This window comes from Poecilia reticulata, chromosome 3 (assembly GCF_904066995.2).
Source record: "Poecilia reticulata chromosome 3, P_reticulata-male-v2, whole genome shotgun sequence".
NCBI lineage: Eukaryota > Metazoa > Chordata > Actinopteri > Cyprinodontiformes > Poeciliidae > Poecilia > Poecilia reticulata.
Genome location: NC_088832.1, coordinates 13,154,810 through 13,180,025, shown reverse-complemented (window position 1 = coordinate 13,180,025; position 25,216 = coordinate 13,154,810). Strand labels below are relative to the sequence as shown.

The following is a 25,216-nucleotide window of genomic DNA, read 5'->3' as shown; positions in this document are numbered from 1 at the left end:
TCCAGGGTGATGATGCGTTTCCTTAGTTTCAATGCGTAGGAACAACAGGCAGAAACACAGCAGGGCCACCATTAAAGAAAGGTGCACTGGTCCCATAATCCCACAGTTGACCCAAATTCAAACTGTTTTTTTTTTAAATATTATTATTATTAAAAACCCATAAACCCTCACTAAAAAACACAGTGATAATTAGGGTTGAGTCTGTATTACACTCAAACATTAAAAAAAAAGTACAAAAAAGACCATTGACAAATAACATATCTTACAGATGTTGAATTATTGAAGAAAAAAAAATCATTTAATAAAGACCGTTTCCCATGTTGTCTTTCTGTTTCTAGATTGCAGCACACATTTGCATTTCTGCATGTGCTCACTGGCCTGGCATCAGCTCCTCAGAAAGTAGGACTGAGAGCTTGTTACAGCAGCCCCACTGTGTGGCCTCCCTTGGCACACAAACACAAATTAGCTGAGGGACGACTGCTGTGGCAGAAAGCTTCTCTGCAGACAAAACCTCTTAATATTCCTTCCAAGTCCATTAGGGCCTCAAGAGATTGGCCAGGATTGATTGTTTATACTTGATACTACCAGGGGCTTCAAGGCCAGATTCTTGGTCAAAATTAGAGATGGCGTTTGGTAAATCCCAACGAATTGAAAACTAAACACAAACCTGAGTGTTGTTGTTGTCATGCCCAAAGAAAGAGACAGCAGAGAGGAAGCCTTCATCTAATTAGACAATGATTGTTGCCTTTTGGTTTTAGCCTTAGACTTCACTGACAATTGAGCTAGTTTCCAAATCAGAGGCTTTCAGTTTAGTTCAGTTTATTTTTAAAAGTCACCATGCTTTTTTTTTTTTTTTTTTTGCTGGCAGGATAGAGCTTGCCCAGTGAATTATTCAATTAAACTAGTGACCTCTACACACCCTCACCCCACACACTCCACACATGCAAAGTCAAGAGGAAGAAAGAATGCCTTCTTGTTCAGCCCTGACGCAGACGCACAGGTGCAGAGTGGGAATGTTTGACTTAGAATTATGCTTCAAAGCATGGTGTGTAATGTTCCCTAACAAACAGACACAAAATCTGAATAGTAAAAAACTTTTGCTTTTTTTTCCCTGTAAAAATCACAGGGTATTTATGAGAATTACACTCCCTGCTGTATATGTTATTCAATATACACTGCTCAAAAAAATAAAGGGAACACTTAAACAACACAATATAACTCCAAGTAAATCAAACTTCTGTGAAATCAAACTGTCCACTTAGGAAGCAACACTGATTGACAACGGGGACCCTCGTCGGGTCAATCAGTGTTGCTTCCTAAGTGGACAGTTTGATAATATTATCTCACAACAGAGCATTCAATAGCCTGGGCAAAGATGGTAGACAGACCAATATGTATGTTTCCTTTTTCATTTTTTTTTTTTTTGGATGTGTTTCTGTACTTTTGACTACACATATAATAATGGTGGTGGCCAGGTTAGGAAACTAAAACATGTTAATAATGCAATGTCTTTGAAAGTGTGAACGTGTCTCCGTGTGCACAAGTGTGTGAGCTCATGCAAAAAATGACAAGTGACAAACTGGCCCTCAGCTGCACCTGACAACTTGTTTTGTCTCACTCTGAAACATCTACTGTACGTACCTGAAGGGATTTACTTCAATATTTTTTTCAAATTTGGTCAGTTCAATTCTCATATGCAAATTTATTTCAAGCACAATGCCAAAACTATGAATTTTTTTGGCACTCTAGGTAAAAATGTGCAGAAGTAGAACAAAAAAGCAAAAAAAAAAAACAAAAACAATATCCAGTTGCACAGTAGCATAATAATACAATGAAAAATAGCAACTTTCAATATTTCAGAGTAGATTTGTTCTTTGGGAGAAATGTCTGAGCTATTACATAAATGTTTTTCACAAATTCCCTGGTGCCAGTCTTATTGGCACCCCTGTGGTTGACAGTTTGTTCAGCAAATTTTTGACAATAAGACAGGACTTAGTTTTTTCTTCTAACCTTTCAAACAGTTGAAGCAGACAGAGAGAAGGATCTATGGCTTATTCTCTGTGTATAATCTTTTCCAAAGTCTGGCTTCTGTCTTCTCCTCAGATATCACTACAGGTTTTCCCAAATATATATTTTTTCTTTTTATCTGGGAGCTTTATATAGAGATGAGAAAGGGTTACTTTTTTGTATCTTCACTTTTGTGTTGATTTAGCTGCATATTTTGAATCATTATCCAGTTAAGCGAATTTAGCCCAGCATCACAGATCCTCCACTGTACCTAGCAGTGGGCATCGGGGTGCATTTCCACAAAGCCTCCATTGTTTATCAGTCAACTCAATATGTGTTGCACTGGCTAGAGTGTTTTATTTTCCTTCTGTATAAATGCACTCAAATTAGATTGAATTTTCCAAGTATAAGAATGTACCACTTCAATAAAGATTATTTTAATACGTTTCTTTCATTTTCACCAGGCATGTCAATAAGTGTGGAGGAGGCTAAACACAGGCAGTCAGAGGAGTGGTATGCAAGTAGGAGATTATTTACTTTTGAGAAGCCAGGCGGATTTGTAGATTAAAAAAATGAATAAGCTTCTTTTTTTTTTCTACAGAAAATTACTTTTGATCATACTTGGAAAATCAGCAAACTTGTTAGAGTCATAGGGAAATCAATGACTCTTTGACCGGTAGTAATTGATTGATAATGGAAGCACATGATCTTAAGATACTAATCAGTGCAATCTGCCTCATGCGTTACATTGAGCACACTCTCTTCTGGTCTGGTTATGAATATCAGCCAAATGGCTGGGCTATTAATAAACAGACACACTTCCCACTGTGAAGATATGGACCAGAACAAGGCAGCCATTGATCTCTTTGGGTGAACTGCTGAAAGCAGGATTGAATAAGTGTTAAGGGAACAAAGTCCCATAACAATCACAGCAAAACACACACACTCAAACACACATGTTCCCCTTTCATGGGGGATTCCATGTGATGTAGAGCCTGGGGTGACCACAATCCAAAGTCTGGCAAAGAAGGACTTTAATTGTTCTTGGAATGAGGGTGGGCTGGTTTCTGGGACACTACAAAACCCTTCCAAGTATGCAGTCGGGCTACATGGCAAAAGAGGCCACAGTGTTTGAAGCGGAAACAAGAGCAACAGGGTCAAACATGTGGCCGTGTGCCTTCAGCTTATCCTTACACTGGACTTCAGTTTGTAGGTATAAAAAATCTTGCTGCATCATCTGAGAAACTACAACAAAATAGAAGTCTGTAATAGTTATCTGCAATGATGATGGCTGGGATACAATTCTGCTGGGTGACAACTGCAGAGGATAAATCAACAAAATTTATAAAGTTTCTTATTTTTATATGTGTACTTCCTTGAATGCTACATAAAAAAATTTGTTTGCAAAAGAACATCCCTCTCTATTTTTTTATTTTTTTTTGCCTGGCAGATGTTACCCTCAATTCTCTGTTACTGGAACTGTGCCTTCTGAATGTCACAGCTGAAAGCAGCCATAAAGCTCTTACACTGAAAAAAAAAACTTTCTTGGAAATGCAGTTGTGGCAGGAAATAGAAAATAAATCTGGGTGCATATATCCATTATCAGGGCACGTTATCGTCAGAGGGGAGTCTGCAGAGAGAGAGGAAACCAGGCTGGATCTCTATGTGAACCGCAAGATAGGGGAAACCAATTTTCCTCCTCCCTGTGCATCCCCACCATACTACCTTCTTCAGACCTTGCTAACGCTGCACAACCAGGGTTAAATCACTTCATCTAAATAAGCCAGCCAAATGTTTTACACCTCTGCATATTACTGAGTGGCGATAAGGCGCCGGTTCACCGTTCTGTGCAGAGCAGCTCTTATTTTCCTCTCCTCCTTTCTGTCAGCTCCGTGGCCCGAACAAAGATGAGCACGTCGGTAGGCTTCGGTGAATGCGAAGCCCGGCGAGACAAAAAAAAAAGAGTGAAAATAAGAGTGAGAGAGTATTTTAAAAACCCGTCCTTTTCTTACGCCCTTGACGATAAAACAACAGACAAGTCATATTTTATGTTTGTGTTAAATATTCCCGTGTGCAGCCTCTCTATGACAGCTTATTCTAAAGCAGATTTATCACAAGTCTTATCTGCTCTCCTGAACAGACAAAGGCAAGGCACATGGCTTCCACTGTCGCACGCTGATGCCTGGGGCACAAGACCAAACATACGATCAATACAAGTCTCCATTCTATACATTGGAGAGGAGTAGGTTGACATGAGTCCTTCCAGCTGACACATATCACAACTTTTTTCTCTAATTAGCTCTCTGAAGAGCATTATACATTTAAAAATGCCCATTTTAGACTCCCCCAAGAAAGACTAAACAAATATTGTCCTGGCTAAATCCTCTTCATCTTTGTTGCCCTGATGAGGGAAATCCCTGCACAGATTTAAGGAAATATATAATTAGTTTTAACGCTAATTAATGAATGTTCTCAATTCATCTCACCACGGGAACAGATGTGGACTTAATCAGCTACCATTCAATCACAAGATCAAACATTTTCTATGCTAATAGCAACACAGCTAAAACTAGGTGTGAGCCAAGAGATACCTTCAAAAATATATTTTCTAAAAACAACGATCTAAAAAAAAAATCCTTATTTAGTGTTTTTACTTGTTAAGACGCTGTCCGTGTTGTGTACCTCTCAAATTTCCATCTTGTTAACGACTGCAGTATGTCTTGATCTTTGAAAATCCCTATAAATTATGTTGGCATGTATGCTTTTCTCACTTTGATGTACTGCTATAAGAATTCACGGAAATTCACTGGTATCTAAGTCTTGCGAGAACCGAATCTAAATACCGGTTGATGAGTTGATTATAGAAAACAGAAATATAAAGCGTGAGGAAGTTAAATAAAAAATAAGATCAAGGTAATCAGACAAAAGACAAGCAAAGGCTGATAATGTATAGATCATGAGTTTGAGATGAGCAATTGACCAAGTTGACTTCAATGAAAACATACGGAAAAAAAAATCTCTTTTCACATCAGGTTTATTGAAACTGTCAAAGTGTGCTATGTGGATATTGCATGATTAAACCAATTGACAAAAAAAAATGCATACTTTGATATTGCATCTACCTTGGGTACAATTAAATGGTCATAGACCACGGTCAGTAAAAGTCTAAACATGAAATAACATTTAGTAATTCATAATCCAGGGATAGAAATATAATAATATCCCCACCTGGATGTCAGTCCATTTTGGTCTGTTTACTATATTCATGAATGCAGATTTCTTTAAAATTCAGAGAAGCTTTAAGAAACGCAAATTGTTTCTCACTTGAGTTACATCTATTATACAGCCTGTCTAGTTGATATATGGCTTATCCAAGTATTTTACTTCTGATCAGACAGGAGTCAGGCATTTTAAAAGGAAGAGATGCAAAATTTACTAGGATCAGTGTTGTTGAAACAAAATATCCATTGTTTGTTTGCATTATAAAATGGCATGTTGAAATTGTTGCGATAGCCTTCTTAGTTACCAGTGGAAAAAAACACAACAACTTTATGGGCATTGCAGCAGTCATTAAAGCAGTCACATTTCTGACCAGCTTCCACTGGTGTTTTTATGAAGAGAAACAAACCTTTGAGGCTGGGAGACGTCTTTGGTGTCACCCTGGTCTTTAGCTACCTCCACATATTGTCTTTCAGCTTTTAATCAGGACTCTTTTTGGGGAACTCCAAGTCATTAATATTTCTTCTAATCAAGTGAAACATACTGGTTAACTAAAAGACATAATTTCTCTTAAAATCTAGTTATAGATTTCCTCTTGGCGCTATCCAATTAGATGGAAATAAGATGCTTGATGATGTGTGGACGGACTAGTATGGCTTGTAGTGGGGAAAGGGCTATACAGCCAACTGATTCAGGACAGCCTGGACACACAAAGAAGCCAAGAAAAAAAAATGCATCGAGTGCAGTCTGCTTGGACATGGAGGTTGGGCAGCAGTGTTGATAGATGGACGAAGCTTAGAGTGGAGCTGGCAAGACACAACTTCACCCTCGCAGATGTTCATCTGCTGGATAGCAGGGTGGATTATTCACAGCTTTAGATACACAAACATCACTAAGACTCACAAATAAGTGACAATCATGTTTTTTTGTGAAAGATCATCTCCATAACAACGCGTTCGAATCTAGCTTGACCTATTGGCAGATTAGAAGCTATCATTCCATGCAGACAACAGAGCAGCCGGCTCGCTGTGAGACATGCTTATGCTGTGGTATGTTTAGTTAGAACGGAGCAGTAAAGGAAGTACCATTCGGCCATTATAACAACTGGCTACCATTGGAATTAAATGGAGACTGGATGGTCTTCCATATTGCTGATGAGACAGTTACCTTAATTTCATAGGCAAGTCCTCCTGCTGCTTGGGCGTCAAGAGATTTGGCTGGAGCCGTTGGTTCCTAGCTGTTCCTTCTTCCAATAATTGTAAAAAAAACTAGTTTACCGATATTGTTCATGCAAGAGAAATGTGCTGCTTTCTTTGAACGTGTTATAAAAAGACAATAGATTACTTGTCAATAGATAGATTTCCTTAGTGTGAATGCATTTTTTAAGATAAGGTCTGGCCTGAATATTTAAAACGACTCCCTATGAAACAGCAGTCTCATCCGTAGAGAGATCCCACTGGAATAAAAGGGGCCTTATGCCTTGCTAAAGGGCACCTCTGTGGGGGTTTCTTCTCCCTCATCTAATTTATCCTCCCTGTTCAGAACTGACCGAGCAAGCATCTAATCCGAAGTTCGTTTCCACGACCTTTAGTACGCTTGTTTAATGTGTGCAGTTGTATGTGAATGTAAACTTGACTATGGAAACTAAAGAGAAACAAAAAAAGCAACATTTGCCTCAGGCTCCCAGTGGCATGACCAGTGCACTTGCTCTTAAAACGGATCCGACACATAACTTAGACAGGGGCTTTTCCCTCCTTGCAACATCAGTACATAACTCAGACAACTCACCCTGAAAATGAAAGTGCTTTGTTTTGCCTTAAAGAAAGAAAAAAAAAAAAAAACTAAACGCAGACTATATGACAGGTTTTAAAAATGAACCTTTGGATTCAGACCACACTGTTGCAATGAATATATATATTAAATATATATATATATATATATATATATATATATATATATATATATATATATATATATATATATTCCCAGAGATAAGTTTGCCTTCTTTTCAAGTGCCAGACGGATCTTGATCTTAATTCAGCACAATGACATCAGGGCGATGACAAATTTCAGTGAAGATTCACTGCACGCTCTGTGAGAATCCTCTTGTCTGACGCTGTTCTCTCATTTTTCTATGATTTGGTCAGTTTGTCTCCCCTCATTTTATGGAACCCCGATTAGTTTTTCTTCTTATTTCAGTGTCAAAGTCGTGATTATTTCATTTATATTTTTTATCCTTGTTTCGTTTTATAACAGCACCTTCTTGTCAAAAGCCTATGAAAAAAACAAAACAAAAAAAAGAAAATTTCACTTTCAGTGGAAAGCTTCTATCAGGGAATCAGTACATATTATTATTAAGACTCTGCTAGTCTTATCTCTTTCAGACAAAAACACATTTCATATTTACAAAGGACGCTATCTTTCCTGTACAAAGAATTGCTTTGATTGAGAGGAATGTGATGCCACAAAGCCGCAAAAAGAGGGGAAAGCCTCACGTAGAGGTTTCTGTATTATTTGGAGCCCCTTAATCTTCCTAGCACATTATGAGTCTCTTTAATGTCTCTGTGGAGTTCAATATTGTTTTAAAATGTGGGCAGTTACAGAATTTATTCTTGTGTGAATAAAAGGCTGCAGCCTACACAATATTTTCCAACAGAAGTGTGGAATGCATCAAAGCATATTCTCTCAGCTACTTTAGTGATCAAATACAAAAAGGGAAGGAAAGAAAACACCATGGGAACCTTTATTTTGTACAATGAATACTATCACAACTGATACTTATGTAAACCTCTACAATATTGAACATTTTCATTAGAGGATTATCCATGTTCACCTATTTCTCTTGCTTTCATATTACCAGAATAGTTCTACAGCACTACAAGGTGAGTCGTATAATATTCTGCTTTATGTATGGATCATATAACTGTCAGTTTTATAAACACACGTTGTGAAATGCACAGTTCCTAAGGAAAGCACATGAAACTACTGGTAGAGGACCAGAAGTCAAATTAGTCAGATTTTTTTTTTCCTTTTTTTTGTCAAACAGAGTTAAAAAGGCATGTGACATCATCCTCATGTGGATAATTGTTCAAGTGGATGTATGCTCTGTCAGGCGCACTCAATTACTTCATGGCAAAATTGTATAAAAGAACAAATGTGAGCATGAGGGTTATAAATCTACTTCAATGGGCCGTGTGTACGTCTGCAGTAGACACGAAGGGTGTCTGTGAGATGCCTTCACAGAATTTAACAATTCTAGTTGCTTGAATGGTTCAGTTTCAGCCCATTGTGAGACAAGACTTTTGTCTCATGTGCAGTCATTTAATTGCTCCGGCTTAAAAAAAAAAACAAAAGAAAAACTTGCATGTTGCTTTGTGCCTTTTGCATAATAATTGGGAGGATGCTGCACTAAATGGGTTGATTATTCGGAGTGTTTCAAGATTCGTTCTGTGCATATGTCGTATCTTAAACCATCTCTAACGGCGCCAGAATAGACCTGTTCTACTGAACTCAATTAAGGCACTGGCTTTGCAGATATTTCTGTAGCCTCATCGTTGCATAGGAATTTTGCTTGATTTGAGGAAAAAAAAAAAGGAGAAATGATGACACATTTTGAAAAGGCAGGCAACATGGTTATACTTACAGGATTCGGGTTTCAATTTCAGACAGCTGGTGCACATAGCCTTTATAAAGTGACCATGTAGATGGGGTCAAGCTTTAATACCTATATTTATATATATATATTTTTTTTTATTTATCTGCTTCTTTTCCTTCCGCCACTCTCAAATGCAGACTAAGCTCTGCTTCTGGCTTTGAAACCGAGTAGACAGATTAAGCTGAGTTAGGCCTACTTTTCATAAATGTGTTGGTGTGGCACTTTGAAATCCTCCACTCCCTCTCAGCCCTATACACCTTTTCCCCCTGCAATAGAAAGAAAACAGTTAAGAGGTGACACATCTGCGCTTCTTTATATGAAAGGTAGCTGGAGATTAACGAATGAAAGAGTCAGTACTGAAAGCCGTTATTACAACAAAGGGAACGGAAAACACAAGTCCTCCTCTATAGGAGTCTGCTAGACACCCATCCACACACGTTTTGAGAGCTTTTCTGATTAAGATGATCCAGATGGTGATGATGAAAATGGGAGGGGTGATAGACTGATTTATTTACTTTTTTATTAGTTGCTGCTCAGCATAAGACAAAACTACAATTACTTTCTATATACTCCAAAACCAAATAATCATTGAAATAGAGCACATTAAGGTCCCATTCTGAAATTCCACTATAAATAGAGATTGGGATGATAATATCTGTGTGCCGTTTCTTTTTTATGTAGGAGATTAACTACATATAGATGACTTTAGGAAGCCATGTTAAACTACAGTCTTTATTTACCTTTTGAAGATGTAATTTGAATGAAAGCACACACAGAAGGCATATAAAAATGCTAAATTAATGCTGTGGAAACACAGTGTGAATAACTTTAACCCCATTTTATGATTCTTCCGGTTTTCATGGTTGTACAGCCCTCACTTCTTACTACTGCTGCTGTGTAGGAGCAGAGGAAGGAGGCTGGGCTATCACATTTAAAGAGGCTACTTATGCACTTTATGGGTACACTTTTGATTTAACGGTCATTCCTAAACATTTACATTTCGAAGTATTATAAAATTTAATTGTACGTTGAAATACTATCTTTGTACTTTTTGTTTAACATTCCATTTTAGCTACCATCTTTTTTCTAGTCTTAAGCCTTCACACTACCAATCTGCTCTAATTGGTCATAAACAATTGAGTCAAAAACAGTTGGAGAGTTGTTTCCTGTGTCACCTGGGTCGAATCATGAGAAATATTAATTTGTTCAAGGTCTCTCTGTGTGCCTTAAGTACACAATCTTGTCTCATATGTCAAAACAAATACCTCTTAGCTGCATTAAACACAGGAAATAGTAAAAACATAACCCTAATATGTAACGTGTATGAGTCTGCATGTGAAGACACACACAAACTGTCCAATTAACTAACTGCCAAGAATCATTCAGTGAGCAACCAATTTACCTTTTATCCTTCAGCAAAATTATGACAGCTTGTGTTCATAAGTCATCTGTACTAATAGTTTTATCTTTTTTTTTTAATTACACCTTGTTGTAAGGATGTAAATTGTGCCAAATTTAAGCACAAGACTGAAATCAAGCAAATGCACTTTATTGGGATTCCATGAAGTAATAAAAAATGGAGAGGATTAACATCTTTGATTTGGGGTTTGAAAAAAAATGTTTAAAAGACCAATAAACTGTTTAGCACAAAGAATGATATTAGAAAAAAAAAATCTCTTTATCACCCGTCATGGGTATGGATGAAAGTACAAGTTCATAAATGCTACAACATCTCAGCAAGTCTTTTGTTTCAGAGATAACTCACCCCCGCCCCCCGAACTTTGAATAAAACCCTCAGCATCAGAAGTTTTTAACAACTGCCAACTTGATCCCACTGACATTCATGAATTTAGGTCAGCAAAGCTCAACACTTATTGTGCCAGCAAACACTATTGAATTTTATTGTTAGTTAGTCATTATGTTGCTTGCGCATCAGTTTCTCTTTGAGTCATTTTCAAAAATACAGATAAGTCAAAACCAAAAACTCCCCCTCTCCAGATATACCACTTGGCAGTCTAATCAGCTGCTGTTCTTCTTTTGCAGGCAAATGCCAAGGGATGCACAAATGGCAGCCTAGATACTACAGAAACTTCTTAACATCACAGAAATAGAGAACAAACAGACAAAGTCAAAACAAGTGAGAAATGGTCTCTTTGAAACATTTATTATGAAATTATAAAGGTAAAATAGCACTGTTCAGGTAAAGCTTTTGTTAACAGAAAAAGAAGGAGTTGCAGTGTACTTAAAAACTGTAAGAGTCGATTCCAGATGTAATTGATGCGGACCCATAAAGGGTAAACGTCAAAAGTAAAAGGAAAGGCAAGGCAAATGACTAATACCAAAATAAAATCATCAATATTAATTACAAGCCCATTATCGTTTAACACAGCACATTAGGCAAGATTACCAGGAGTTCAGTTTAAATGAAACATTATATATACAAGAAAGATTTACATTGATGAGAGTTACAGACCCGATTCGTTGTGAGCTATGAGGCCCGATGGCAAAGCAGTCAATGGCAGTCACATTTAATGTCCAGTGTACAAAAACAAAAAAAACAAAGTGGGGGTGTGGAAGGATGGGGTAGGGAAAGAAGTTGGCTGGCAATGCCATTATCACGACTATTAGTCTGGACACTGGCACACCTCAGTGACAGCTTGTGACTGTGAGTTACTTGACACGACAACCCAGCTGACAAGGTATCCCTTTGGGGTTTGTCATGTCAGAACGTACAGCACCGCAATGCCCAGGCACTGCTGCTCCTCTAATGATAAACAGAGAACAGAAAAAAAAAACAAAAAAAAAAACCAACCAGGAACGAAGTCAGCCCATGTCCTGAAAACAAACCACCCTCATCTATTACTAATGATCACAACGCAAAGGTGAAAACACCCCCATTGTTGGCGATTTAACATTGCATGTAATGGCATTGACCCAGATAGGAGCGTGGGTGAAAGGTTAGGGCTGGAGATGGGGAAGAAAAAGGGTGGGTGGAGGGACCAACTGAGGAGTGGAAGGAAGAAATGGGTCGTCAGGGTGGGAGCAGGGGGGTGAAGGGCATTCAAACAATGAAGTAGCATCAAAAGTTCATTTTCTTTCTTTTTTTTTCTTCTTTTTTTTTTTTACAAAACTTTTTTTTTTTTGCAGACAAGCAAGCAGTCAAGAAACATTTTCTTCCACCCTCTACTCTTATTTTTTTGTTATTGGTATTTAAAGAGAATTCAAATAAGATGTTAATACCACACTGTACATGTGTTAAGCAGCAGTTTTTCGTTTTCTTGTCATGCAGTGTTAGAAAATTTACGAGGTTAGTATGTCAGCTTGATTGATTGCTTCAGAAAAAAAAATGGGAAATGCAGTTTGCAGATTCTTGAAAACATGAAGTTGAATTAAGTAATGACAGCCCCACAAAAGCCACACAGACTTTTTGTGCAGCAATATCACAAAGCACAAGTGAATGATGAATTTGAGATAAATGGGTTGCCAGCCAAGAATGATGGACAATCAACAAAACCAGAAAGAGAAAAAAACAAAAAAACAATGTGCACAAACACATGTAAGACTATTCAGTATGGTGCAACATTTGTCAATATGAAAACTTAGTAGTACATGTGTCTTGGAGGAGAAAAAGGCTGTAATGAGAAAAGATTTGTCATTATGTGTTAAGAAAAAAAAAACTATTAGAAACACAAATGCCACATAAATACAAAAGGAAAAAAAAAGAAATCAAATGTAATTCCTGGTAATTTGCCATTGTCTGTGTTTTTGTCTAAATATTGCCCAAGGTTGCAAAAAAAAACAAAAAAACAAAAAAACAACAGAAAGATTATAAATACATAAATACGATACATAAATATATAAATATATAATTTTAACAGAATAAAAAATATAAACATACTAACATACTATATAAATGAACTCTAAAGTTCAAACAGTGCACCAACAGGGGGTTTTGATTTATTTTTGGTGTTTTGTGCAGACAAAACATGATCACCCTTGGGCAAAAGTCTTCTCAGATAGTTCTGCTCACATCTTCTACCTTAGTAAAACTTGCCATCCATTTCATTTCCTTTTACCCACCTAGACATGGAGTACATGACGAGGTTCTTAAAGAAATACAATTTCTCTGCGGCGAAGGGAAATCCTACTCTGGTGATTTGAGGCTTTGATGGAAAACTTTTTTCACAGACTTATTGGCTTACCGTTTAAGGATAGCTACAGTTGTCTTAGAGATATGCTACATTTTATGCAATAAGAGAACACAGTACTAAATCAGTTTTTTTTGTTTGTTTGCTTTTTGCAGCTACCTGTAGTTTGCTAAATAATTAAACTCCTGTTGGCAACAAGCTCTAGACAAGATCACAAATTTGCTTGATTAAAGTCTTGATATTTATTCATCCAGCGTCATTACTAATTCATATCCACCAAAACGCATGGTATTTTACACGTGGGTTGTTGTTTTCAAGGTTTGAAACCCATTGGAACGTCATTAATCAGAAGTATCAGGGGCAAGTAAAGCATTAGAGATCACAAACAGAGTATCCTGATTAAGTGACAGGATAGCTGGGGAGAAGGATGTATGATCACAGTCGACAACAATCACTGGCCTCTCTCCATCTTCCACCGCCAAACTCTGCGTCAGCACAACCCAGAAGATATAGCAACAGACTTTTCCCCTCAGGTGCAACATTGTCATAGTTCATTAATCTTCTCAAACTTCTCCTGCTGCCATCAGCCCCCGTACATACTACTAATCCCCTTATTAATGTGGCAAATGAACCTGCACAAGAAGGACGACTCCCCCAAGGCTCCATAATTACAATGGTCTGTATAAACTCCTGTTTGCATTGAATGTCCATTCATTAAATGTACCGACAAGACAACAGCAGAATTACTGAGCTAAGCAGTCATGTTTCTCTCTCGCAGGATTTTATAACACTCCATGCTTTAATCTGTGTACTCCATCAAGTATAAAAGTTAATAGCCTGCTCATTATTTGTTACTTTGAGTGCAACATACGTCTGCTTTTGGTATAATGGTCGCGATAGAACGAAAGATGACACACAAGCCCTGGCAAGTCAGAAGAAATGTACTTTTTTGGAATTAAAAAGAGCTCTCTCCTTTTTAATTCCTAAAAAGAGAGACGCTGTGGTCTCTGTCCCCAAAGCTAAGGCATGAGTTGTGGTGTAAAGAAATACGTCGTAGAAGTGCAAGTAAAATAAAAGGCAAGCACTACCTCTACTCTGCCGTGTAGCAGAAATTAAACACACCCTTAAAAAAAAATGTAAGAACTTAACACATGGATTTTAAGGACAAAGATATACCTGCTAATTATTTTTTGCCTCCTCACACGGATCTCATGCAGCAAAACGCAGAGGAGATAAAAAACATGTTTGCTGTTTGTGAAAATCTACACATGCATCTATTTGATTCCTCGTTTTTTACAATGTTGCTTCCGAACCCCGCGAACCCCCCACTCAACCATGATAACATGAGCCCTGGGATCTGATGCAGAGCACATAGTTAATGCATAGCCACTGGGCTCATGCTACGATAGTGAACCATAGCTATGCCTAAGACTACTGACAGGATGAGAGGAAGACTGATGGTGATGATTATATTTGGTTTCTTAGATGCTTGTGATGCCTTGTGAAACTAGGACAGTTTTTTAAAGCTTTTTTTTTTTTTTTTTTTACTCCAGTGCTGTTTACACTAATGCGGGTCCCTAGAGGGTAAATAATAAGCGAGAAAAAAAAAAAAGAATGGGTAGGCCAAGATTGCTTCCACTGCTATCAACAGTTTAGGCATGGTATAAACCTTATACCACAAGGCATATGTCTGTGATAGCACAGTTGTAAATGTCTGCTATTATGATTCCCTACATGGTCTATGCTCCAAGAAACAAAGGTCAGGATTTGCTGTTGCTTTCTATGTCTTTTATCCCTGCTCCTTTTTTTGTCCATCAGTTTTCATTGTTATTGATTGGCACTGATGCTGCACAGAAGTGACTGTTGGAAACTGAAAGAAAATTGCTTTTTTAATTCTTAGGGAAAAAAAGGTTATTTCCTGTTAACTTCAGGTGACAATGGATGTTTGTTGTTAGCTTGTTAAAGAAAAGTAAATGCTAAATTTCATCATTCTATCTTTCACCGCTGTGATGGATAGAATGAAACAAATTGCACCCTACTTGACTTCAATTTCAGTATATTACGTCAACTCCAATTTTTCAACCAAAAATGTAATTAGTAATAACTTTAAGTCATATTGACACAGTTTATTATCTATTTGTATATAAGAAATCTTTAATATTGCCATTCTTATCTTCTTTTTCCCCCCACCTAAAGCCCAGTTACTCTGCATGGAATGTGATATGATAATCCGATGATATTGCTTTCTGGATTTACTGTCTGCTTAAGGTTTCACTCAAATGTAATTGGTGTTATTTTCATTCTTGCTTTTAAAGAGACACTGTGCTAATCTTCTTTTTGTTTTTTATTCAATATGCTGATAGAAATGTCAGGAATGAATGCACTGCTCTCTGCGTGCTAATTGTGTGTGGTAATGACATACAAATATCAGTACAGATGGTTGGCAGTGTACAAAACATTCAAGTTAAGGATAAAAAAAAAACAAAAAAACAAACGAGATTAATATATTTTTAACCATATTGCAACACTTTGATTTTAGATTGCCAGGTCTGTTATTTTAACTTGATTGTAAACTTCAGTAACGAGAAATTTTTAAAGTAACTACGACAAACCACATATCAGAATCCGAATAATCTCAGTTGATCGTGGATGACAATGTAAAGGTGGATTATTTTAATTTGATTCATTTACTTTTATGTAAGAGGAATCCATCTGATTAATCCTGTAGTGAAGGTGTGTGTTCAGTTAGCACTGAGGTAATCAACATTTCACTAATGCAGAGAGCAGCTCCTCATTCATTAAACATCTATGTCTGAGACATGTCATTCCAATGTGTAAATTAGAAGAAAAAATATTGACCTGAATCCAACAAATCAAAAAGAAATAGACGACAAGAAAAATGTTTGTTGGGAACCTGTTAAATAGATAAGTCAACTAGTACCATTTGTTTTTCAGGAGTTAAACAAGGCCAGAAAAAAAAGTTGGATGGTCATGATTACAAATCTCACATCCCTCAGAAAAGACCCTACAGTGGCTCTGGGTCTGCACTGCATTTTTGAAATAATGTAACGCAACTTTAGATGGAAAAAAAGGAATAAGACATGACAGTATTAGATTGTGAAGGATTTCAACATGGTCATTGTCATGACAATCTGCCAAAGTGAAGAAATTATGAAATTATCTGTGACCTCTTACGATTTTGACGATGTTGAAAATATTGGTAATATTTTAACTGAACAAAAAAATAAGTGAAACTGCTCTTTTTTTGTGAAAATTGGGATTTCGCAAACAATTTAAGTGTTTTCCACATTTACTCTGATGCTTCAATGAAAGAAAATGAAAAGAGAGGCTGTTTTGGTTTCTGCAGCTCACTGACTGTGATCTGAGCAGGTCAGTTGTTTATTAAGAACATCTTGCTGGGCAAAGTTGCAAACCTTTACAAAACAAAATGATACAGCCATAGTGGTTTTTAGATGAAGTGTTGTTAGAACTTTACTAGGAATACTTATTTTATTTAAAAAAATCCTTTTTTACTTTGTCTTGTTTTTCAAAAGCACTAAATTATTAATCTAACCTCATAAAATTTGAGACTAGTTTAAACCCAAATTAGAGATCTAATTTTTGTCTACGTGACAGTTTAAATTATACACAATAAACAGATAAATTTAGGTTAAAATGTGATTTACATTGTGAAACGCCTGCCCTTTGCTGTTGTTGCACAGATATGATATTTATTATTTTTCCCTTAAGCTTTATAAAATACATATTTTTGAGGTTGCTAAATCTTTACATGGCAACCGCGCACTACACTCAAGTGTTTTGTATTTAAAATTGAAATACAACATTTGAATTTGTTTAAACAGTATGGCACTGTGTACTTCAAGTCTTAAGTTTTACATTTCTGCTATGATCATCACAAGTTGCCCTAACAGCACATACAATCTTTTTTTTTTTGAGGCAATTTTCCTATTTTTTATCTTAAATGGCTACATTTACCATCTTGATAAAATTGCACTCATGAGCTTAAAAAAAAATTACTTCTTTTTATTATAGCAACAATTCCATGTTAAAAAAAAGTGTGTGTTTATATTGACTGAGCTCATTAAAATAAGACCACAATGAATGTTTGATGTAGCTGAAGCTGAAAGAATTCAGAGAAAACACGGACAATTGTACATTTTGTTGTTATTCATTAATGATATGTTCATATTTTAAAGTTATTTCACAACATTAGTTCATGTATGAATTAATGTGTATTGCAGAATTATGCATAACCTCTTTTACATTATTGACCATTACTTTTGTTTTCATGGGCAATAAAACAATTGGATTGTATCAGCAAGTTCAAACTCCTACAATTGGTGTTGGCATAGAAGTAAGATTGATTGGCAACTGAGCTGCGTAAAGGTCTGTACTGGTTCCATTCATGTTGTTTGTAAAGGTTCCATTTATGTCGTACACAAGTACTTCAAAAGACATGAATCAAACTTCATGAAGCTCAGTGAGCAAAAAGGTACATTGTAAGTGGCACGATAGAGAGAACACATTGGCTCTGTTTGTGTGCTTCTTTGAATCATTGGTTAGAATTATTGATTGCAGTAAATCTTGTATGGAATTGTGGGATGACTGAGCAGATCAATGAAGTTGTGCTTACAGTATAGTGTCATATCTCATATGTTTCCATCTAGAGCTGGAATAGAGCACCCCAACCACGTCCCCCTTCCCCTCCAGGCGCAACCACCATCACCTATTTTATCGTCTCTTCTCACATCTCTCTCACATCGCCAACTGCACATCAACTGGTGAGTGACGCCACAATGAATGCCTCTTTTGACTGCTGCCTCTCACACAGAAGCACATTAAATGCATCCCAGATGCAGTGACCCGGAGGTATGCATCCACGGGAGTTGCACGGTGTCATCGCTGTAATTCCACTCTCTCCTCCGGATAGATCTTATCACTCAGATCTACAACTGCCATTATCAATCTTCCCCTGTGCAGCCTCTGCATCATTAGGTGAGAGTATTTCACTAAGAACTCTAACGTGGGTTTCATTCCTGTCTTGTCCTCTCTTGCATTCCACTGCAAGTTGGCATGGTGCCAGGCTGTGTGCCATGTAGCGCAACAGTGCCACCTAAAGGTTCAGTACCACCACATGTCAAGCCTGACCTACAGACTCTGATCTCACAGCCCTCCACTTCTCTCCCTGCGGTTTCTCTCTTTTCCCGTCTTTGTCCACGTGTGTTCGGTTAGATTAGAACTGTGTGTTGTGTAGTGCTGCTTTATTAGCAGAAAAATTAATAAGGCTTTGATAAAAAAGCAGCATGGATTACGTTGAAATTTGAGGCTCATTATTGGCTAATCCTTTTTGAATTGGATGTGTATCAAGTTCCAGACGAGCTTTACTCAGTTCGCTAGTGTGATTTGAGAGCAGGCATTTAATTCAAGCATAGATGATGAGGCAAAGCTTACAGTGACATTCACAATACCACTGTAGCGGTCTAATTATTGACTATTGTTGCAGCAGCAGGTGTTGAAAAGGTTACAAAATCTTTAGTGATATTACAATAATACACATTAAAATAAAGAAACAAACAAAAAACATGAAAACACTGTTATGAGAAGAGAGGTGAAAAGTCTGCTTTTTTTCACGTTGGCAGCATTTTTGCTGTGATGATGAACGTTATCTGAGTAGATAGGCAAGAAAAAAATGTTTCTTTCACAAAGAACATTGAATCACAATTATTGTTGTGTAGATACAGTTTGCCAGTTTTTCTAAACTGGGTGCTGAAGAAAAACTGTAAGGCAAGAAAATTGCTTGCATTTTCTTAAATATTAATTCAGTAGTTTTAATAATAAAACATGTTGATAATTATCATCCCCAAATTACAATTCTGAGTCCATGATCAACTCCATTAATTAGCAGGTGGTCTTTCTTTCTCTCTTTCTTTGTTTCTATCCTTCTTTTTTTAATTTAGGTTGAGACACAGAGGAATTTGTTGTAACTCTCCAGTACTGTTTTTCTCTTTCTTCAGACTACCCTACAGTGGGTCCCTAATCTAGACTGGCACTTCAGCACTGTGGAACAGGGCAGTTATAGGCAGTACTTATAGACCAGTAAAAGTGCTCCTTTACCTGCTGTCTGGTGTGCATGGGCCCCTTCGTTTTGAACCCTCCTTGGGAGCTGCTCTCTGAGGCACTGAAGTGGTCGGAGCTTGTGGAGGATCTCTTGGAAAGGGTGTCACAGCCCCCAACAAATGTGTTATCCAATGGGAGTTCCTGGATCACATGATGTTTCTTGACTGAGACAGGTGTGTCAGCCTTCAGGTGGAAGGCCGACTGTGGTGAGGCTGACTTGTAGTGCCGAGCCAGGTCGGGACTGCTTGGTTTGAAGGTGGTAGTAGGTGTGGCATTCCAATCAAAGCGTCCAATCCCTTGTTCTTCCAGCTCAGTGGGCAGGCTGATGGTTCCGTTAATTGGTTCGTGGGCAGGATCATCCGGTTTGTTCCCCTCGATGGTGACAAAGTTGAGCAAAGAGCTTTTGGGGGACTTTCTTTTCTTGCGCTTTTTCTTTTTGTTCTGCTTGTTTTCTGTGTTGGGTGACATCCACTCAGCCCCTTGTTTTTTTCTCTGTGCGGCTTTAAATCTGGATGCATGGCGACAGCGCAGCAGCACGGTCACAAAGATGACAATGATCACCACCAATGCGCCAGTAACAAAGGCTATCATTATGGTTAAATAGTCACCATTTTGATAAGTTTCACTACTTTCACCAATGTTTCTGTCTATTGGGGTCTCCATGGTGCGCCGGATGAGATCATAAATGAGTGTCGCGTTGCCCACGGTGTCATTGACATACAAAAATACAAGCACCAGGGTATGGAGTGATTTGGGATAGCCTAGGTCACTGATATTGACCACTAATCTGTGTAAGCCTATGTCAGTTATTGCAGGCTTTTCTTCCAGTGTAATGTTTCCAGTAACGGGGTCAATTCTGAATAAACCCTTGTTATTCCCACTCACAATAGTGTATTTCAGTTCAGCATTCATCCCGGTGTCACCATCAACAGCAAACACCTCAGCTACCACAGATCCCGGAATAGAGGACAGAGGGACAAGCTTGAAAGATGTGTTAGAGGGTGGATAGATGACAATTGGCGTGTTGTCGTTAACATCAATGACATTGATGGTCACCTTTGCGACTGAGGAGCAAGGAGGCCTGCCACTGTCCACAGCCTTAACATCAAAAGTATAGGAGCTCTGTTGCTCCCTGTCAAAAGACACATTAGATTTTATCACCCCAGAGTATGGATCCAGGATAAAGTTCTCATTGTCATTCAGAATAGAAAGAGATACAGCAGCATTTTCTCCTGCATCTGAGTCTGTCACAGTTATCACCCCCACAGTGCTGTATTTAGGCAGATTCTCTGACACAAAGAACTGAAAGTGGTTATGTGTGAACTTAGGATTGTTATCATTTTCATCCAGCACAGTCACAATAACAGTTGCCTGTGTTTGCAAAGGGGGAGTTCCGTTATCTCTTGCCGTTACGGTGAAGAGGAATCTGTCTTGATCCTCCCTATCAAAAACCCTGGATGCAGTCAGGACCCCGGTTTTACGGTCCAGATCAAAAAATGATGCATTCGGTCCAAGCTGATACACTATCTCTGCATTCTTTCCACTGTCCTCATCTGTAGCGGTAAGAGTGGTGAGGAACAGGTCGCGCTTGTTGTTTTCCATGACGGGCAGCTCGATGACTGGCTGAGTAAAAATAGGTGGGTTGTCATTCTCATCCTCCAGCCTCACTCTCACCAAGGCCGTCTGATTCAAACTCGGTTTCCCAGAATCTGAAGCAACAATTTTAAAGTTGTATTCCTTCGTCCCCTCGTAGTCAAGCAGAGCAGATGTTTCCAGCAGATACTGGTTGTCGTACACAGCTTTCAGATGGAAAGGTACATCCTTCTCTATAAAACAAATGACCTTGCCATTTATGTCAGTGTCCCTGTCTGAAACTGTGATGAGAGCAATCTTAGTATTGATGGGATCCTTCTCCGAGAGGAAAACAGTCCCGTTAATGGGACTGATTATGTATCTCAGGTCTATATTAGGTGGATTGTCATTAACATCAGTCACATTTATAGTAACAGTAGCTCTGGCTGGACTTGAGCTGCCGTCGCTGGCTAAAACAGAGAGCTTGTGAATAGCAGTTTCCTCCCGGTCCAGAGGTCTCTGTACTGTAATTAGGCCAGATGTTGTATTTAATGCAAAAAGTCTTTTAGTCGCAGGAGACACTTGAGTTCCAAATACGTAATGTATGTCTGCATTTGCCCCAATGTCTGCATCTGTAGCCTGGAGTTGCACCACAGATGTGCCTATGGGGGAGCTCTCGGGTATATGCACCTCTATCTGACTCTCTTTGAACACTGGCTTGTTATCATTGACATCTGTTACAGTCACCTGAAGAATGGCAGTGCTGGATTTCTGTGGACTGCCACCATCCTCCACTTTAATCTTCATCACATAAGTATCCTTCTGCTCCCGGTCAAGATTCTGCTGCACAATAAGCTGGGGCCACTTCTCCCCCTCAGGCGTCTCCACAATGTCTAAACCGAAGGCACTTTGCCCATTGATCAGCTCGTATTTGTGGACACTGTTGGGGCCAGTGTCTGGGTCAGTGGCAGAAGGAATAGCAAAGCGGCTGTTAATGAGAGTGTTCTCTGGGATAGAGATGTTGATCACAGGGGACGGGAACATGGGGGCATTATCATTTGTGTCTTTGACGATTATTTTGATCTTAATCAGCCTGAAATAATCATTAGGCAGGATAACCACTTCAATTTCAAAGGAGCACTCACTGTCCTCAAATGAGGGACCGGGGCACAACTTCTCTCTGTCAATTCGGTTTGATGTTGTGAATATCTCTCCGGTACTGCTCAGAACACGGACCAGTGGGTTGTCTCCAGCTTTGGAGACCAGCCGGTACACAAGATTTGCACTTGTCCCAGTGGCAGCATTTGTATGGGAAATGTTTAAGTCCTTTGGTATATTTCCAATAAGGACATTTTCTTGCAATTCCTCCCTGATGGGATAAATTAATTCTTGAGCTATTGACGGATCAAGCCATACGCAGGCAAGCAGAGCAGCCAACAGGTAATAGTCTTTCAGATCCATGGCAATTGTTAATTTCTCTTCAGGCTTTGCAGTTTAATTATTCACTTCTGTGCAGTGTTGACCACGATGACAGTAATCTTCCAAGAAAATACCTATGAATACATGAGAGAGTTTCTCTTCAGTGAACTTTCTTTAGCATGCACAGTAATGATGCTTATTCTACAACCACTTTTCTAAAATAAAATTGTTTTCCTCGCTGTTGTCTTTCATGAGTGCGTAATATTAAATTCAACTGCAAAAGTTCTGCCAAATATCATTTAAACATTCACAAAAAACAGCAAATTCTAAACTGCAGCAGCATCTGTTCCCCCCATCCCTTTGCAATTTCTCCTAATTCCATGCTCACCAAGAATCTTTCACCCTTAAGGCTGGAAAACTTCACAACACATTACACAGTCTTAATAATTTCTCACTTAAATTGGCAAAGTTAAAGAGCTTAAGCTGTGTGTGGGCTCCTAAACGAATGAATGCGCATGAATGAAGCCTACAAAGTAAGCTTAGTCAGATGTTTATTTCAGCGGGCATCGGAGACCTATTCTTATCCTACATACATACCCCAAATCCGTTGCAGCAAAGAAGAAAAACTGGAGTGTGTCAGCTCATAGTCGTCTCATCCCTTGATGCCGTATGCGAGTTTATTCAGGTAAAGAGATCCCTCTCTGCCTCTGTGGCGTTTTGTTCCAGAAAAGAGGGAGAAAGAGAGAGGGGGGAAAAAAAAGCCCCCGTGATCAGACAGATGAATAGGTTTGAAGTAAAAGCTGCAAAGCGCAAAAACTGAGGTTAATGTGAGGCTGCATAGCTAGTGTCGCAGTTCCTTTCTCCCAATTTAACTTCAGGAATGGACAGGGAATGACGGCGCGACCTGCGAGGATTGCGGTGATCAGCGTCGGTCCCCCGGCATACCCAGCAAGGTGATCAGTGTTTTGTGATGCCTCTCACAAGTAGAGATCCAAAAAGAAAAAAAAAAAAAAAAGAAAATCAATGGTGATCTCCCGTAAACGTCTCGAGAAACCCGGCTTCCCCCGCCCCCCTTTGCTTATACCCGGCTACCTGTGAAGGTGAAGGTGCCGATGAGGTGAAAGCAGGAGGAGACACTCGTGTCCCGTCATGATTCAACTTCACGCAGCTCCATCAATAATTGCACAAATGTTTGCACGAAACAGCAAAAAAAAAAAGAAAACAAAAAAAAAGATATGTATATTTTTTTTTTATAAAAAAAAGAAGAGGTGCAAAATCTGAGATTCAGTCCCACTCGGAGATGTCAAGCAACATAAAAAGCCTCTACTGTGTTATACACCGATACTCCGAGAGCACACTGCCGCTTATCCTCGCAGTCTCACTCCCAGAGCAGAATATCTTGCACTAACTCTTTGTAAACCCATAGGAGGGGTGGTGAAGTATACCACTCCAATGCTCCCCCCTCACCAACCCCGTCGACCCTCGTCATTGGACACCGCCCATCTCTTTCAGCTGCGTTGTCAAACCAGAGCCGCGGCACTATTGGTCCGCAGTCACGTCACTTAAAGCGGTCCGGAGGGTCGTCGGCGGCGAGCCGCTCGGAGAGGATGCTGCAGGCTGCAGGGAGACGCTTAACCAAAACCCGGAGGCTGGAGGGGGTTGATGATGAGGATGACGACGAGGATGATGAAGCTGGCAGTCCTACTGATGATAACGTCTAAATAATAATAAAAAAAGAAGAGGATATTCTTTCGCTTTTATATTATGTGTAGATGAAGACAAACCTTACTGAGTGCCTTTTAAAGTGACTCATGAAAGCGCAAATGCCAACCTGTTTGTCTGTTGTCAGGTAGGCTGCAATAATTGGTGAGCTGCTTTGAAAATAAATAAATAAATAAATAATAAAAAAAAGACACTCGGTGAATTTTGGCACAGCAAAAATAATTAAAAATATATATCAAAGCTTAGAATAAAAGCTTTGTGTGAGAATCTCCCATAACTGTGCTCCAGACAAAGAATCCGTTGTCTAAGCATCTTTGCGGTGAGGTGCATATTTGCGCTGCGCAGCGCTCTTCGCACCCCGCAGCCAGCCGTCAGCAATTGTCCGTCAGAAATAACCTTGACAGTTATCCTCTGTCATCAAAGCTGTGTGCAACATAGGGTGAGAACGCTTTGCGTTTTGGACGAATTACACTTCTTCTTCTCTCTCTCTCTTTTTTTTGTTGTTGTAAGTTTTACTGCCTCATGAACAATTTGTGCTGATCTCAGAGTGTTGTGATTTGGCTTTTGAAAGAATCCTAATAACTGATTTTCAAGTTTCATAGGAGGTATATAGTGGATAACCAATAAAATGGCAAGTTAGAAATAACAGCTGTTAACCAAAATTGAACAAAAATGTAAATTAGAATAAGCAAATGAGATACAGCCGTCATTTATTGCCGTCAACCTTTGGATTGTTGCTTAATTTCAGTTCAGTGCATATAACTCTCAACTGAAGCCGCAGCTCTCTGCATGTGTTGCTTCTTCTGCTGCTGAGAAAGGCAGGATGTGTAGCCGAAGAGGAGTGCAGACTGCCACGGTGAACACTGCCATCTTGAGGTGGACCTTCACATGCGCCCCTTAATCCCGAGTTGAGCTTCAAATCTCCCGTAACCTCACAGTTCTGAATCGAGATTTCACTTAAAGCTCTTTTGCACCCAGGAGAACAGCCTGCGTAACAGATTACACAGCGAGCGACTGGGTAAGGAGCGACGTGCAAAAGGCCAGAAAACAAAAGTGAGAATAAGCACCAATGTTGGTAAATGGTGATGGAAGCGATGCAAAGGACAAGGGAGCCACACCGCTGAGGTGAGAACTGGGCTGCGAATCTCTCCGGAGAGTGTGGCTTAGTGCCCGGTCAGCAGTCCATTAGCACAACCAGCCTAGTGGCCTGACCTTTCTGCCTCCAGATTCAGCCATCAGTGTCCTTAGCTGGGAGAGAACAGCTAAAGGAGGGATCTGTCACTTTAGTTTAAAGTCTGACACCCTGATGCAGAGAGAAAAAGTGACAACATAACTG

The 25,216-nt window shown here is 38.9% G+C and overlaps 1 protein-coding gene across 4 annotated transcripts in view; it reads right to left on the bottom strand.

Moving 5' to 3' along the window:
* The window catches only part of pcdh9 (protocadherin 9), a 210,437-nt gene extending 186,422 nt beyond the window's left edge, over positions 1 to 24,015 (bottom strand). For 2 of the 4 annotated variants that reach the window (XM_008404416.3, XM_008404419.3), the window contains exons 1-2: positions 22,756 to 24,014; positions 19,165 to 22,292 (exon numbers count right to left, since the gene is read on the bottom strand). In XM_008404416.3, coding sequence (XP_008402638.1) covers positions 19,165 to 22,200 — 3,036 coding nt within the window. In that variant the 5' untranslated portion in view covers positions 22,201 to 22,292; positions 22,756 to 24,014. Of the gene's footprint in view, positions 1 to 19,164; positions 22,293 to 22,755 lie in introns of all 4 variants that reach the window. The other 2 variants (XM_008404417.3, XM_008404418.3) reach the window with 2 other exon arrangements.
* Positions 24,016 to 25,216: the final 1,201 nt, after the last annotated feature.